At 39.6% G+C, this 17,681-nt stretch overlaps 1 protein-coding gene across 8 annotated transcripts in view; it reads left to right on the top strand.

Annotated features, from left to right (window-relative positions):
• svep1 (sushi, von Willebrand factor type A, EGF and pentraxin domain containing 1) overlaps positions 1–17,681 on the top strand; it is a 123,021-nt gene that overhangs the window by 18,919 nt on the left and 86,421 nt on the right. For all 8 annotated transcript variants that reach the window (XR_006399901.1, XR_006399903.1, XR_006399904.1 and 5 more), the window contains one exon: positions 17,031–17,286. Coding sequence is in view for 1 of the 8 variants with exons in the window: in XM_044340497.1 (XP_044196432.1) it covers positions 17,031–17,286 (256 nt within the window). In the remaining 7 variants the exon portion in view is untranslated. The remainder of the gene's footprint in view (positions 1–17,030; positions 17,287–17,681) is intronic.

The raw sequence follows: 17,681 nt of genomic DNA, 5'->3' as shown, positions 1-17,681 counted from the left end.
CTGCTCACATATTATATTATAAATGGGTTATAAATGTGATCCATTTATTCCAAATTTGGTAGGAGTTGACTTTTTGGATCCTCAAAGAATAAGTCAACTTTTCCATTTTAAATATTTCCAAAATTATTCTATACCAATCTTCCAATGTAGGTGGTACTGGATTTAGCCACTTTCTAGTGATTGATTTTATACTTGCCGTCAAAAGAGCCTGCAGCAGCTTTGTGTCCCTCTGTTTCAAAAACAAAATGTGGCCCAGATAAAGAGTTTCCAAGTTCAGGGGTATTTGAGTCTTGAATATCATGCTTAATGTTTTGTGAATACCATTCCAATATAAACTCAGTTTAGGACAGTCCAAGACTATATGGATATGATTTGCCTCCATTGAGCCACATTGTTTCCAACACGTCAAACTCGTATTCTTGTGTTTTTCCTGGTGTGGGGTCTAAATATCTTATAATATTTTTCCAGCAGTGTTCTCTCCAGTCTATGGAGTTAGTTGAGGACTGTTAAAAACCACAAATTTCCCCCCAAGCCTCTTCAGAAAGCCCCATTCCTGCTTCTTTTTTCCACTTTTGTACAAGGTGTTTTCATTTTTAGCATAAAGGAGAGAATTGTATAATCTAGAGATGGACTTATTTGGTATTGAATTGAAGGCTGATTTCAGGATTTTATAAAACTCAGATCCTGGTCTTGATAAGTCTGTAGATCTCTACTTCTGACTGAAATAATGTCATACTTGGAGGTATCTGAAAAAGTCATTCTGCTCTAGGCCATGTTTGTCCTGCAGATTATGAAGACTTTGTAGTGCACTTTTGTGTGTAAATGAGAGATATATTTTAAGTCCTTTCTTTATCCGGGATTCAAATCTTTTATCTCCTCTGTTAGGAAGAAATTCTGTATCATAAGCACACCATCTGAAATGTTTTAACATGGTGTGGATTCCACACACTTTCTAACATATTTTTAATGTGAAATTTATCCAGGGGTCTTTTTATCTCTTCCATTTGGGCTGCAAGTCCTCTATCAGCAATTGTGGCCTGTAGCGGAAACTTAGTCGTCATTCCTAATTCTAATTCCTTCCATTTGGCCTTGTACTCCCAATTACACTAATATAGCAAAGGAATTAGCTGTTAATCTTAGCAATAGTTTCCTAGACAAGGAAGTCCCATTCCTCCTCTTTTCCTAATTGTAAGATATTAAATTTGATTCTTGCTTTCTGTCCTTGCCAGATAAACAGAGAAATCCATTCGTCCCATTTCCTAAATTGATTGTCATTTACCTCTACTGGTAGAGTCCAAAAAATGTAGTAGTCGTAGTAGTTGAGTAGTTGAGTTGAGTAGTTGAGTCGAGGAAGAATGTTAATTTTGACTTCACTTATCCTTGAATTCAGACTTACAAGGGGAATAAGATTCTGCCTATGCATATTTGATTTTATCTTCAAAGATAATGGCCCATAATTTCCTCTCAATAATTTTATAAGGTCATTTGTGTCATTCCTAAATATTTTAATGCTTCAGCTTCCCATTGGAGGTTGTATTTGTCTTGTAGGTTCTTTGGTTCAGTAAAGTTTAGAGTCATAACCTGTGTTTTTGATATGTTTCTGATAGTTTCCCAAAATCAGCCAGCAGTGCCATCAACCCTATAAATTATTTTTCAGGCTCCTTCAAATAAACCAGAACATCATCAGCAAATAGTGCTACCTTTTGTTCGATCCCTGCCACCTTAATGCCTTTGACGGCTTCTCTCTGTCTTATTAATTGGCTTAAGGGTTCAATAAATAAAGCAAAGAGGAGAGGGGAAAGTGGGCAGCCCTGTCTTGTTCCTCTCTCCAAAACAAAAGATTCAGAAAGGTCTCATTAATCTTTATTCGAGCTGTAGGCTTGTCATATAAGGTCGTAATTACTCTTAATAAATCTATCTTGAAGGCTGTCTAACTGAATCAAATGTTTTCTCCACAACTAGTCCCAATATGAAATTGATTAGTTGCTGATTATTTTTTTGTTAATAGACTGATTATTTCAGCTGTATTATAACAATAAATAAGAAACTGTATTTACTATGGATGTCTCACATCTGGCCAGTACCAGATCCATTTAATTAGGTCAGTATATGCTGCAATAGCAGTCCAGTGCATTGGATTGATGTGTCACTAGATTACAAGTGTTTGCACACATGCTTGAAAAGATAAAAAACATAACTCTTAGTTTTTAATCCCCTCAGTATGCATTTTCCGTGTGCGCTTTTCTGCATGCATATCTGTAACCAGTGGAAACAACATTTATTTGTATGCTAGAAAGAGGAAAACACACCCAAAACATCCACTCTCACCACACCACAACCCACCACCAGGCCAGTCACTCAGCCACATCCTCAGTGTAACTGTGGCTCTGCGGTTGTGGATGCGAATCAGTGACGCTCTCTGACATCTTCTAGTGTCTTCACTGTACATGAGAAAGTGAGATTTAGTCTGTCATTGAATGTGTGAAAATGTGCACAGAGACAAAGACAGGAAATAGCAAGTCAGTGACATCAGGAGATAATAAAAAACAGCAATAGACTGATTTAATTTCATTAACATGTTTCACACAAGTCTCTTAGTTACTTTGTCTCAGAGGTATTTCTAATTTTTGTTCTCCCCTTTTTCCTTTTACATGCATCAGGAGTCAGATACTCTGCCAGAGGGGAAATTACCACACACCACTTTGTCTCTCAACCCAGGCCCAGAAGAAATTATTCACTTGCTACTTGCAAAACTGAAGTCACAATTATCCCCTAGACATTTTTCACTCCTTTTAGAAAAATGGGGCACTGGAATGAGCTCAGCACAAGAGACTTACGAGGGCAATCTTTACACTTCCCAGCTCTGTAAAACACACGTCAGTAAAGCCCCTCGACGGACTCAAATGTACTTTCCGCGTCGGCTCTATACATCCGTCACTGTCTTTTTTTGCATTTTAACCACACAGTTAATTGCCCCTCTGAGACAAGGTTTTTAGTTTAATGACTGCAGAAAGAAGTGTAAGTCCCATCATAAAAATCTGATCTACAAAGTGGGGAGTCTACAGGAGCTGCTGTTAGCTTATGAGTGCGGATTTCACCACTTCAGCCACTGCTGTACAAACATGAATCACACACTCGCTCACTCATACCACATTTGTTTATGTACTTCTGTGGAAAAAGTAGAATTTTATGAAAAATACTTCTTAAAATCAATTTTCCCCAAGACCTTCTCCTGTTTCTCTCCAATAGACCTTTTTTCAGACACATTGACTTGTCATAGCAGGAAAAGCACAGGTAACTAATTGCATTAATTATGGCTCTGTTCCATTGGGGTAAGGTATGCTATTGAGCTAGCATGGGCAGCACCAGGCATTGGAGCTGCTAATTGGAATACAAGCTTAATTAAGGTTATTAATTGTACCTGTGCTTTTCCGGCATTTATTGATGGAATTATTACTTCTTCCTCTTACATGTAGGTGATCAACATTTAGCGTAGTTGTGCATTACTGCCACCTATCTGACATTTTGTCTAGCTTGTTTTATTGAAAATAATGCACCTAATTGACATTATATATTTTGCAACATTAGAAAAAAATCCCTTCAAATTTGCTTTACTGTTGGACGCAATAATTAAAGTAGCTACAGCTTCACTCTCGCAAACATATGGTTGTGAACACACACTTTCCTGCACACATCATGCTCACTCACACTGTTCTTTCCACTGAGTGTGTGTTCACACAAACACGCACACACCTACACACAGATTCCCTCTTACTTAAAATACTGCTCAGCGATTGATAGGTGCTGCTGGCACTAGCCTTATGAAGCTCTGTGTGCATGCGTCTGTGTGTGAGAAACCGATAAATGAAAGGTGAGGTGTTGGGGTTAGTGAAAGTGTGGATGTGGAGAGGCATGGAGTGTAATGTGTGATTCAGAAACGAGTGGCGAGGCGGGTTTGAAGACAAATATTCTGTTGGCAGGGTCAAAGGCCACAGAGGCGTCAGCAAGGACAGGAAGTGACTGTCGGAAGCTTTTAGTTGCCTGTGTTTGACTGCCATATTCTACTATGAATATCATTAAAAATAGTAACAGTGGTTCCTTTCTGATCTCACTGGAAAAAATGTGTTTCCACCAGGCCACCATGCAGTCAAAACCATGGTTCTTTTAATAGGACAGTGAGTATCTTAAATCCTTATTTGACATATTTTTGGATAACAAGTTTTAGAATTATTGAATAGAGCCGCACCAATACTGGATTTTTTTTGGGAAGATACTGATATTGATATTTGACAATTAAATAAAATCTGAATTATCCACTGATATTTGTTCTTTAACATTATGGCGTAATATTACCATTTTTGATTAGGATTATTGCGACCAACGGATACTGTTTGGGACATTTTAAAAAATGTTAAAAAATAAACTGATCTATGGTGGATAAACTATGTTATAGAAAAACTGTCTTCTGCATTTCTGTGCTGCAGTTTCTTATAAGCTAAAATCAGCAGATATCTACCTACTATGCTGATAAGTTTGCAAATGAAGGAATAGACTGCATTTGATTACTGCACGTGAACTTTTCATCCTGTTGCTACACCAATAACCTACTTTTAACATGCGGTTCGTGCTGACAGAACACTGCTAAGACTTAGCATTGTGATTAAAAGCACAAATCATGCAAATTCTTTAAGCATATGGATTTGTTTTGGCATCTTGAGATTAGGATTTACTAAAAGCGTCATACATTGGCACCTGAAGAAACCAAAACTATTTCAAAGAGCCAGTGGCAAATTAAATAACATGTTTTTATGGGCCAAGGCGTGTAGGTCTATTAGTAAACCACTTGCTATGTTGAGGTTAGACTTTGAGAGTGCCAGATTCCATTGGGTTGTTTTCTTTGGTGAGTGAGTGTGTATGTGTTCGTCTGTCCGTCTGTATGTCTCTGTTTGTGTGAATGACTATAAGTAGATAATTGGTACATGTATGCAAACCCACAAATTAGCCTGCATCCTGTTGTCTTTGTTTGTGTGCTTTTTATGTATTTTTTTTCCCATTCTCCAGGTCTGATTTCAATTTCTGGGGGCTATTAGTTGTTCTTTCAGCCTCAGTAAGAAACCCAGTTCCAAGTAGTTGTCCAAATATAGAGACAAAATACGCACTCGCCTCAACTCTAATCAGTTAATGTTTGAAATGCCGTGTGTTGGCAAGAAACTCATCCCTCAGGACCCGATACCGATCAACCAAAACCAACCAACCAATTTTCAGAGGAGAACACCAAAGCATACAAATATAATCAGTTTCAGTTCAGGGTATCCAAACACTAAATGCAGGTGTTTCCCAGCAACAGCATATTTGTATTGGTATTTTAGTCAGTTGTCTTGGAGAACGAGTATGTGCAACATCATAGTAAGTTCCAAATTTCTCTTGATTTATGATGAGGTTTTGGGCTTTTATGAAAATCCATGGCAACTCAGGTCCATACAATCTCAGAGCAATAACGCCCAAAATGTGTCCTCCTCCTCAAATGACCTCCCAGCTTGTGTAAAATTTCTGCTTCCTCTTGATGCCATGAGGTCAAATATAATTTATCCTACCAAGGAAGGCTGAGTCCAGAACAAACAGGAGAATCAATAAGTTGAAACCTCTCCATTAATCTGTACTACAAACACTGACGTTTCTCCAATTCCCTGCTCTATTAGAGGAAATCTCCACCTACAGCTAGTGCCAAGACAAATAAACCCCTCAGGAGAAGAAAAAAGGGGAGGACAGAGAAAGTAGAAAGAGAGGGAGCAATGCAACTACAGTAACAACCGTCAACATAACAAAGGAAAATGCTGCGTCTGTCTCCTCAGTGTGGTCTGAGCTAAGTCTGGACAACATTGGAGAAATTTTCATGGATGCTTTAAGCCAGCGACAGTCCCCAAATCACTCCCTGTCGAAGCCCTTTTAAAATACCAGTCTGGAGTCAAGAAAAGTGTTACGCTTCACCACACTGGTGCCTTTGTTTATTTCAAAATCAAAGCTCGGCCTTAGAGATGATGCTGTGGCTGCTCGGAGCTTGGGTAGTGAAGTAATGATCTCATGAATGTCACAAATATTGCATAACATTTAGGATTTCTTAAAGGAAAAAGACACATAAATTTAGTACTGTTCAAAAGGCCTTTATATGTCATATATAAATCATTCCAAACAACAATACAAACATTGCAGTTTAGTGGCAAAAAGTTTTGCAGATATCTGAAAATATTTACTGTAAATATCAGATCTTGGTGTTTTGATGTCACCCAGTCATATAAAAAGCAATTCATCATTGGAGCGGCAGAGATATAGTTTCTCTGCCGACATCCTCAATACACCAGAATCCAGTGAAGTAATATACTATCACTCTCAACACCTGTTTCTAGTTAAATGTGTTCTTGTGGGCGTTCTGTAAAATGTCTAAAAATCACTAACTGAAGAATAAATGAGAACACTAAAAAATGAACCACAATAGTTTAGTCTAATCCATGTATAACATATCAACATGTTCATCAGATTAAAAACATTCAGACAGTACAAAAATATCAAAATTAATGAAATTGGCCAGCAACCATAACATAACGTAATATATGACATATTGTGCAAACTATGTGACTACAAAATTCAAAATGTCAGTGCCCACAAAATAAAACAGATGAGGTCAGATATGCTATGGTGCAAACTCCATAAAAAGACAACTGGATATATTGAATTCTGTGCTGATACTGATCTGGCATATACCCTCTGTATTTCCTTTTCAATATACATGCATACTGACGTGTTTAAACATTGAAAATGTCAAATACATGTCATAAACATAGAAAACAGCATAATAAATATAAATAACCCAAGATACATGACATGAGGCCGATTGCCAAGCCAGTCTGACCCCACTATGGTCCAACTGGCACTCAGGCGGTAACTGCTCTTGTTTTTCTTCCTCCCACTCAATCAAACCAGCTTTCCTCGTCCAATTACCCAGAAGGCCGTGTCCGATTGGAGCGTGGTCAGTGCCTAAAATGTTTCTCTCAGCGCTTCGTTCCGCCAGCACAACACAGAGGCACACAGTGGGGGGGATAATTGAATGAGTTTCTCATTTGCCCGCCAAGATAGCCTTTCTCCTTGGCATCACATTGTGGAATTAACTTCTCTCTTTCTCTCTGCGTCTCTCCCTCTCTTCGTCGTTCCTGGTTGAGTTGTTGAGTTTGATGAATGGTGTTGTGACAGAAACCGTCAAGCTAACGCACACAGCCATCCAACCTACCACGTCTGGCAATTAACTGACTGTCCACACTCTCTCCTCCATGCCATTGCACTCTTCAGTCAAAGTGGATTCAGTTTGGGCCAGCTTACAAAACTACATTACACAGGCAGACATTGGTGAATAGTTAGTCAGTGATAATCAGTGATTAGTCAGTGATCGTAAATAAATGGTTGCTAAATAAGATCATTTTCCTGTAATGGCTACCCTTTTCTAGGAAGTGTTTTCCATCTCTAATTTTGCCAGTTATACCCCAGACAGGTCAACAATTATCCATGTATGCTTTATGTATGTTTATGTTTTGGGAACCTACACTTCAAGCACAAAGATTGATGAGTGATTTACTCTTGAAATACTTTACAGCATTCTGTGTCTACTTCTCCTTAAGTACAAATACTGTCATATCAAGTTTTTTCAAGGATGGGAGGCCTTGATGTGCAAAGTCACTTGGAAATGTCTAAGACTTGTATATTTATGTTTGATATATTTGGAACACATTACCAAATTCCACAGGTCAGAAAAGTATCAATCTTTCCATATAATAATAACCCTCTGGAGCTCCCTCAGTGCTCCTGATAATAGAATACAAAATTGTGAAATACTCAAACTGACATCAAAACAGAAGTTGTCAAATTGTAGGTTAGGGTTGAGAAACAGTGACCTATAGTGTGTGCTTTTGGTGTAAATACTTACACATTCCCCACTTGTAGCGCCAAGATCCAGATAGTCATAAATAATTTTAGTAGTTGGAACCGGTGTTTTAAAGTATTTGTTGTAGTGTCTTACAGCTCAGATACACAGTGTTAATAATCAGTAACTTTGCAGTCTTGTTAATGGACAGGAGCCACACACAGACACTGTTCAACATGGTTTATTGCTTCTACTGTTGTTTCTGCAGAGTGTCATCCTGACGAGGAGCCTTGGTTGCGTGTTTGTCACTTTATCTGCCACATATTAGGTTCGAGAAACAGCTGCACAGCAATGCGGAGCATTCAGCTGTCTTTGCTGCTGTATTAGAGAAGTAATTCATCATGAAAACCTTGATACAAATGACCAGTGGGTTTCCATATTTTTGGCAATTCACTGCAAACTGTGCATACTTCATTGCAGAGCAATTACCAAAGCGTAGTGTAGCATAAGTTTTAGATAATCCATCACAGTGAATTATTTTTATCTTCATTATTTTGACAAGTTATATTGCATTTTTTTGGTAGTAGTGGAGTTCTAAGCATGGACTCTTGAAAACACTTACTTGTATATGTGCTTAAGGAAAGACAAACATCAGAGATTGGAGAATCAGCTTTTGAGCACCTTTTTAATGTACAAAACTACGGATTTGATTCATCAGCATCGCCTGTGGAGCAGTGTTTTCTGGCAGCTTATTCTCAATTCATAGACGAAACAAGGTCCCATCAAAGACAAATTCTCAAAGCTGTCTGGAAGCTGCTTTACCAGGTGATGATAAGGGAACTTTGCCAAAAAAAATAAAGAATGAAATGACATTTATGAGTTGGACTGCCTGCTGTATCTGAGTCAAGTTTCAAGTCTCTGCAAGTTGATTTACATACCTCGCTAGCATGAATGGAAACTGACAAGATGAAAGGTTGGAAATCAATCTAAGAATCTATGTATAATTTAAGACATGTTCTGATTTAGTTATATGTGATTTACATGAACCTGACTAAAAAAACGCAAAGCCACCTGTATGGCCCTTAGCAGCCTGGGTGGCCCTTGTGGAAACCAAGGTCCTAACACTTGCTGTGTTAGTGTCATGGCTACCCACTGAGAAAAACATGAACATGGAAAGTTTTTTTTTTTTTTAAAAAGTAAGTGAAACAGAGATGATGTGGCATGAAACATACTACAATATGTGAGAAGCATGGAAGAAATTAAATCAAAGCTTGAAGGCAACTGTTCGGCAATACAACCAGTTCAAGAAAATACATGTGGTCGCAAGTAAAAACATTTCAGGATTCATTTGCCATTAAAATGGCATCCAACCACAGTCTGAGTTTGAAGTGAACATACTTTTGAATCAGAGTTTTCTTAATAATGCTATTCATGTGAGGCATGTAACAGATGGGAAATTTTCAGAAAAACAAGATGGTTGTGGGACAAAAGACATATTACTGATTCAACCAGGGAACAAACTATGTTTGCAAGAAACCTAGATTATCTGAAATATCCAAATGATATGTCCCTGAGATGTTTCTCAATAGTACCAAAGTGGAATCTGGTGTCTGAATTGTGTGAATGTGTGTGCATGTTGTTTCATTGGGCCCCTGCAGAGTTGTTGTTGTTATTCTTACCACCCAAGCCAAGAGCAGATAGCCTGTCAAAACAAGCGCTCTCACTTCCGACTGATGGGGGGAGACTTTTCAGAGCGGATGCAGTTGGGTTGCATTTTTATCCACTGTGGAATGCCTACAAATAAGGATTTGGTTTTGTTTTTGGAAGGTGGATCTCAGGGAAGTGAAAAACCATGCTGTGGTGTGTTCTTCATTCTCTGTCAGTGACACAAGACGAAACAGTCTGAAGTGAATGTGATGACTGATAACTAGCAGAGTTGCATGCGTCATCTACAGCTGTTAAAGGTTTTACCATTTTGTACTTTCCATGAGTGTCATTAAAAATGGGATGACACTCACATTCCCTGTGCAATTCCAAAAGCACCATGTAACCTGTTAAGCATTAAGTATTAGCTTATCAAGCAATACATCAAAAACATAGCAATCCCAGGGCTCCAGACTAACTTTTTACATTGGTGGCACTGGTGTGCCTTATTTTTGTCAGTTCCCATACATATTAGTATATCTTAACACAGTATGTAAATGATTGTAAACAGGAATAAAAGTGCAGATTAATGTTTTTCTTTATGTATATCACAACACACTCGACCAGAAATCACATTAACCTCAATTGTTTAAAAAGCAAACTTTAAAAGTGCCAATGTTTGAGGAGTAAGGATAAACTCAAATAAATAAGTCAAACTCAAATAACTCAAACAAAACTGTGCGCTGCTTCTGGGTCCTTCCAGAACATCCCCCTCTGTCCCGTGCCCCTCAAACAAAATGGTTGTACCCTGTGTATTCTGTCACCAGAATGTAAACTCCTCCAGGGATTCTGGATGACAGGTGGCTGTGCAGTCTAAACTTTCTGAAGACACACATTCACTAATATGACATCTATTTACTGACTGACTGATGTAGTTTATTTCTACTGTGAAGTGCAGTACTTCACTATGGAAGAATCTTTAAGTCAACAATGGCAGAGGAAATGTGTCTTTACACACAAGACGTTTTAGTAGTAGTAATGGTTTGTGTGTGTTGTTCTCAGTCAATGTGTACATAAGGAATGTTGCACATGGCCCTCACTACAACACTAAACTGATCTGTGCCATGACAACATTACCAACATTTGACTGCCTTCCTACTCTCCTTCTCTTTCTTCGCAGTCAGAGAAAATCTGTTTCTATTCGGTGACAAAACTTTTCCCTGTGTATCACGTCTCAAAGTTTAAACTTGTAGGATTTTTCTGTGGTTTTAGGGGTAGTCACGTCAAGCTGTGGTGCGAGTAGTTGAGCTGTGTTGGCACGCTGCATGTGTTTTTCCACAGCACTGCAAGGTAAAATAAGTTGTTTACCTGTTGGAGGTGTGCTTTTTGCCGAAAATGCATTCAGAGCCCGTTGTCTGCAGCTCTTCATCAAACACCTCACTGTGGCTGTTTCTGCTTGTACTGTTCCTCTCTGCAGTATTTCTAACTGTTCCGCTGAACAAATAGCTTCCAACATCTCCAGATCTTGTTATGTTGACTTGATTTTATTGAAGAATAGCACCACTAACGAAGCTCTGCTAACTCAGCAATGAACATATTTAATTTCCTATAAGTTATTCTCAATAAAAGCCTTCCGTCAGTCAGTGAAAAGCTTTTAATATGAAGCAGCAGTCGCAATAAATGTTTTCATCAGCAGTAACTCAACACAGCTCTGATACGGCTGAAAGCGATCAGGATGGAAATAGTAAAATAAGACTGATATCTGAAAGTACAAACAGGAACACAGAAGAGAAATTTCAGGTGCATCGGTGCGACCAATGACAATGTTGAGTTGCACTTGACAGATTTTTTGTTGCATTTGCGAGCAAAATGGTCACATCCTGGAGCCGTGGATCCAGAATGTGTTAATTTCAGTCAGGACAGGATTTAATCATGTATTGCAACACTGCAATACTGCTCTTTTGATGGTGTGGAACAAATCTGGGCAAGCTTGACACAGACTGCCCCTGAGCTCACAAACATCCCTGCATGAACATGAATACGTCTTGAAAGAAACATTCAATATTCACATAAAACCAATTGCCAATGCAGGAGGAGGTTTGGGAGGTGGAGGGAGTTTTGTTACAGCAGCAGGCAGTGATGTAGCAGCAAGGATTCAGTGCTCAGTGTTGGTGAAGGCAGATAAAACTGATCGCCAATGTTTATATGAACTATCTAGTATTACACATAGGTTGTGGTTACTGTATGTATGATTGGACAATATATGGAACTTATATAGCTCCATTTTGTCAACCCGGGACTGAATTTATTTGCTGTAGAAAACAGTAACAGTGTATCAGTTTATAGGTTGTTGCATTATATTCAAAGGGGTTAATTTCATTGATCATGGGTCTCCTACTCTGATAGATACGTCCTGCTCCAAGAAATGCAAGATAACTTACTGTGACTGCACAGTCTTCCCATAAATAGTGGCCAAACTAACTGTAGTCAGTTAATAAGTAGAGGAACAGAACATATTTGACTCATATCCTACAGTAATGTAGACCTTGTATGTCTTTACATCCCTTTTTTCATTGCTTAATTCAATGGGGTGCAAATGAAGAAAGAAACAAATCAGCTTTGCACAGAGCCAGGTGGGTTCAGGCTCTGATCAAAGTCACAGGAGGGGCTTCTGGGAGGCCAGCAGCGCGGTGGTGACGGGGGGTCCTCATTTAGCATTCAGGATAACTGCCATGCATATATGAGCCTTTGATTAACAGCTGGGGTACCTTGGCACCATCGTTAGCCCCTCAAGGTGTGGAAAGGTTTCCTAGTGCCTTCTGCCAAATGCAACAATGTGCCTGCTTTTGAAGTTCTAATCATACAAGCATCTGTTTGGAGATGGCAAGTCCATCTAAGTAAGGATCCAGTTTTTCATCAGCGGACTGAAGGTTTATTCAGTTTATTTTTATTGGTGGATCATTGGTGGTTTGGAAATGAGTATGAGAAGGATATGGTCCTCATGGGTTAGGTTCTGATAGCCAGTTCAATTTTGTATTCAGTTCCAACTTGGTAAAATAACCAGATGTTTTTATTAGCACTGAATCTAAAACATTTCTTGCACATTTTTTCATTTTTTTTTCTCATTTTTTTATTTTCAAAGAGCAGTCAGGTAGTCATGTATCCATCAAATGTGGGGTTATAGTTATTTCAATGTCAATATTTGAGTTTTTACTTCTCCTTATTCATGTTTGTTCATCATTGTTGTTATTTTGTTAATGACAACTAAACCTAAATACTGTAGATTTAATAGTTGATTTGAAAGGATCAAGCAGATTCAAATCTGCATTCAGATAGAGGTTGATAACCCCAACCATAATGGCCCTAATGGTACAGTAACAGAGCATTTGTATTTATGTCTTTGACACTGTGTGTACAGATCACTGTATGTGTCTATAAAAAAAACAGCAGTCACCAGCACCACATATGGAGCGCTCATCTCTCTCCCAAAGTTCGAGGCGTTTTGGAGCGGAGATTGATCCGCTGCTCTTACCACTAATCCCTCCAGGCCTGTTGGTCCCTGCGCTATCGCCACTGTTTTGACAGATATCATCAGCTCCAGAGCAGACACACTTAAACTGTCCTATTGCTGACGGCTTATTATCTCTTCTTTGGACCTACACCAGCGTTAAAGTGTCCACCAAGCGCATAATTGAAGAAATACATGGGAGGCCTTGAGCTGACATACAGCAGTTCAAGGTATTCAAGTTCAGATGCATGTACAGTACGAGATGAGGTTATAGGAAATAACAATTAATCCCTTTCCTCTGCATGTGACCCATTCTAATTATTTAGGACGTCTAGTGGAGTCTTAACATTACATCAGAATAGTGGACCCAGTCAGTTTTTCCTTTCTTACAATTCAAATGAAGTTCTTTCAAGTTGAGTTCAACATTGCTCTTGGAAAAAAAGACATTGTTTCAACCCTGCTGGTGCAAACACTGCTGTATTTCCAGAGAAGACACAGTTAAGACTATAATCACATTGCTTTCACCCTATTGTTTTATGCTTTTACCCCATTGTTTTATGCTTTCACCCCATTGTTTTATGCTTTCACCCCATTGTTTTATGTAGCTTTTTGCTTGGTTTAAGGAAGATTAACACTTAGAGTTGGTGCTTGACAATAGATGACTTACTGTAGTCATTACTTTTACAGCCGAGCCTCGGACTGTTAACCTTAGAGGCTTAAATTCCTCTCTTTCTCTTTATGTCTCTTCTTTAATTTGGATTACAAAATAGCTATTTTATTATTTAGCCAGAGTACTCAGAGAAAATATTTTAGTGAGTAATAACAGCTGGAATTTGAAAACATTTATTATGATTATAAACATGAGCTTCTGTTCTTTCCTTTTGTTTTCTTCCTCTCTGTTTGTATAAACATATATCCATGTACACTCAAACTGTTGTGCTTACCAGCTGGTACTGTTTAGTGGCCTTTTAGGATTGTTTTATTTGTTATATGACCTTTGCATCATTATTTACTGCTTTCTGTAATGTGTGTCTTTAGGGCTGTCCCAGCAACCGCAATATTGCAGTACTACGCTATAGCAACTGCCACAACTGCGCTATGTTCATGTTTTTTCTTTTTTTATGAGGCTAGGCCCTTCTTGTTTATACTTCAGTGCGTGTGTATTGAATGTTCGGTGGCTCCCTCCGCCTGCTGTGTCCAGCGTCTTGCACGCTGAGTTCTTGCTTGCAGGGCTCTTCCAAGCCTCGCTCAAACCTCCCACAGCTAGCATCCAGGCTAACAAGCTAACCTGGCGCCTAGCCCTCATAACAGAGCCAGGTTATATGTTTAGACTCTTCTGGGTCACCACACGGCCGGGAAGGCTGACATTTAACCTGCGAGGTAACGTAGTTTTCCACCAATCATAGTGTCTGAAGTCGTGTCCAGCCAGACTCTGTTCATAAATCACAGGTTTAAGGGGACTTGGCTGTACGCCAACATTATTTCCTGCCACAACACCATTTAAAGTGTTTTCCATGTTTGTCAAGTACTGCTGCTCCATTCAGCTGACACTTTATCAGACTAATATACCTTGATTTTCACAAAAAACAAACCAAAAAGGGCGCTAATACCACATAGACTGCATATCGCACTATTGAGCCACCTTGAATCACTGCATCCTTCACCGCGACAGCCCTATATGTCTTGAATGATAAGGTGCATGTTGAGAGTTACTGTGAAGGGCAGCCCCTTCCCACACACTGGCTCATGTGGTTGCCTTTATGTTAATACTCTGACCTAAAGTATGTGCAGGCTATTTGGGAGGGTATTATTAGTGGGTATGCATGCGTATGCTCCGTTTGTTGGTATCTCTGCAGACTATAACACCAGCCACTGACTCATGGCTAACACAGAAACCACTGTGGCCCAGCAGCACTTTAAGCAGACGCCTCATAAAAGACCTAAAAACACGAAGCACTCACACATTCAACACTGAAGATCAGACAGCTAAGCATAACAACATGCGTGTATCCTGACACGAGAAGACCTTAAATGTTCACACATAGACACGCAAATATTACTGCGCTGACAGCTTGCAGGAGCCACGAAAGACCAGGGAGGGCTCCTCTCCCCTTAATGCAGCAGCCTGACAGGGTGCACTGACAGCTGGGAGCGGGCGTAGCGAACCTACCCAGGCTGGGAACCAGAGCAGCAGGCATCCCGGAGCTTTGAGGATCAGAGAAAGCAAGCTCTCTCTCTCTCTCTCTCCTCTATTCTCTGTCAGTCCCTTCCCTCCCTCACTCCCTCGCTCCATGGGCTCTGTAATTACACCGCTCCTGCCAGAGCCGCTTGAAGTTTAGCCAATTAGACAATAAGGACCAGAGCTTTCTCTCCTGCTCTGTTTCCCTCCCTCCCTCGGTGGTCACACCCTTGCGTGTCTCCTCTCTCCTCACCTCTCATTTTTTACAGTCTGCCATGTGTGGCTATTACGTCCTGTTTGGACCCACAATACAGAAAAACCATCCACTTCCTCCTAACACACATGCTTTGTTTTCCTTCCATCTTTTAATTTTTTATGATATACCCATGACCTTTCTGGCTTTCGGTTAGTAAGTAATTGGATATCGGTCCTACTGACTTCATCTTGGCTCCTTCTTCAATGTCTTTTCTTTTCTCTCTACCTTATTGCCTCAACCTCTTTTTCTTTTCATCTATTGTTCACTGGGTTTATCCTCTTGTACTCATTTAAAACACCCTGACAACAAACCAAGACACTTGCAGCTTGGCCTTCACAGCAAAGCTAGCAGATGGTCCTGTTGGTTTTTTTTTTTTTTTTTTTTAATCCAGAAAAATAAAGATATGTTTCTCTGACTTTAATGTTCTGTCTAATTGTATGTGGTGGATTGTAAACGGTGGCTAAAGTTAGTTTGGGAACTGTAGCCAGTGTCTGGGGCGGACACAGCAGCCCGGTCTGTGTTGCCCAGTGTTCTCTGGTGGTTTTAGACCACTGGCAAGCAGCTGCGTAGTCTGTAGAAGAAATAATTACAATTGTAGAGCTTTCTCTTTTTTTTTTTTTTTTTCTTGGTCCCTCCTCCCTGTCCTGCCCTCCCTCCCTGTCTTGCTGATGTAGGGTTTTGAGGAACCCTAGAATTGAGGGCTGTTTTTAGTGGTCGTGTGTGACGTCCTTCGTTATTCAATTTAGTCATGTCACTAAAGCTGGAGCTATGTTGGTAGTGCGCTGGCAGGCAGAGAAATGCGTGGGAAGTGTGTATACGAATGGCAATACAATAACATCATGACTACATTAACTGAGACGTTATTTTGTCTTGCTTGTCACTCAAAGTACACTGCCCTTTTTTAATCTAACCTACACACTTTTTCAGTTTGAATGTCCTCTATGTCCTCTAAGTTCAAAGGAATGGTTTGACTTTTTGGGAATATGCTTATTCTCTTTCTTGTGAAGAGGAAGATGAGAAGATTGATACCACTCTCTTATCTGTCCAGTAACCAGTTAACTTAGCTTAGCATAAAGAGTGGAATACGGGGGAAACGGCTAGCCTGGCTCTACTCAAAGATAACAAAATCTGCCAAATCGCACCTCTAAGGCTCACTGATTAACACATTATCCATATAAAAACCAAAGTGTAGGAACCAAAATCAGGGCTGGACAATTCATCGAAATTATATCGAAATCACAATACGGCCCACTGCAATTTTCAAATCACAGGAGGCACAATATTTGTTAAAGGCGAAATGTTTGTCAAAATACCATTTTAATATCGGAAATCATATCACAATTGCAATATCAGTCAAAATAATTGCAATTAGATATTTTTTTAAAATCGTCCGGCCCTAACCAAAATGTATTAAAGTGTAAAGACATTTTTTTTCTTTAGGTGAACACACAGCATGAAAATGATTATTGAAAGATTTGAATTATACATTTTCAAATTCAGTCACTTAACGAGTTTTTATTTTCTCTCCTCACAGCAAATCTTGCGTCATTCCCGTTCTAACGCCACCAAGGTCATTTTCCTGATAACCGATGGCTACTCTAACGGCGGGGACCCTCGGCCGGTGGCGGCAGCCTTGAGAGAACGAGGCGTTGAGATTTTCACCTTGGGCATCTGGCAGGGTAACATCAGGGAGCTCCACGACATGGCCTCTCAACCCAAGGACCAACACTGCTACCTGGTGCACAACTTCGCTGAGTTTGAGGCCCTTGCTCGTCGCGCGCTGCATGAAGGTAAGAACAGATGAGAACTACTTACGTTGACTTGTGATTTTTTTCATTCTCAGTCAAAAAAGCTTTTCATCAGAATCTGGGGTTGATTCTGTGATTGGAGGCCTTAAAGACCTATCAGATCTCCAAACTCTGTGTTTTGGCAAATTGAAGCTACCACAGCTACTTTGTTGCCTCTTTGAAGCTTTAGCGCTCCCATCATCATTTGCCCTTCAGAAACATTTCTTAAGTGAAGGTTGTTAGAAGTTGAAAGTTTAATGTTTACTTAAAGAGGAACAGATAATATTTTAGATGGAATTTGACAACTCTAATTTCTCATGGTCTCTTCTGTTATGTAGTGCCAACAGCCATTAAACCTCGCTTCCATACTGATTGGACAGAGTAAGGCCCTTTTCCCA

This window comes from Thunnus albacares, chromosome 22 (assembly GCF_914725855.1).
Source record: "Thunnus albacares chromosome 22, fThuAlb1.1, whole genome shotgun sequence".
Classification (NCBI taxonomy): Eukaryota; Metazoa; Chordata; class Actinopteri; order Scombriformes; family Scombridae; genus Thunnus; species Thunnus albacares.
Note: the sequence above shows the minus strand (reverse complement) of the source record. Positions and strands in the feature narration are given on the sequence as shown.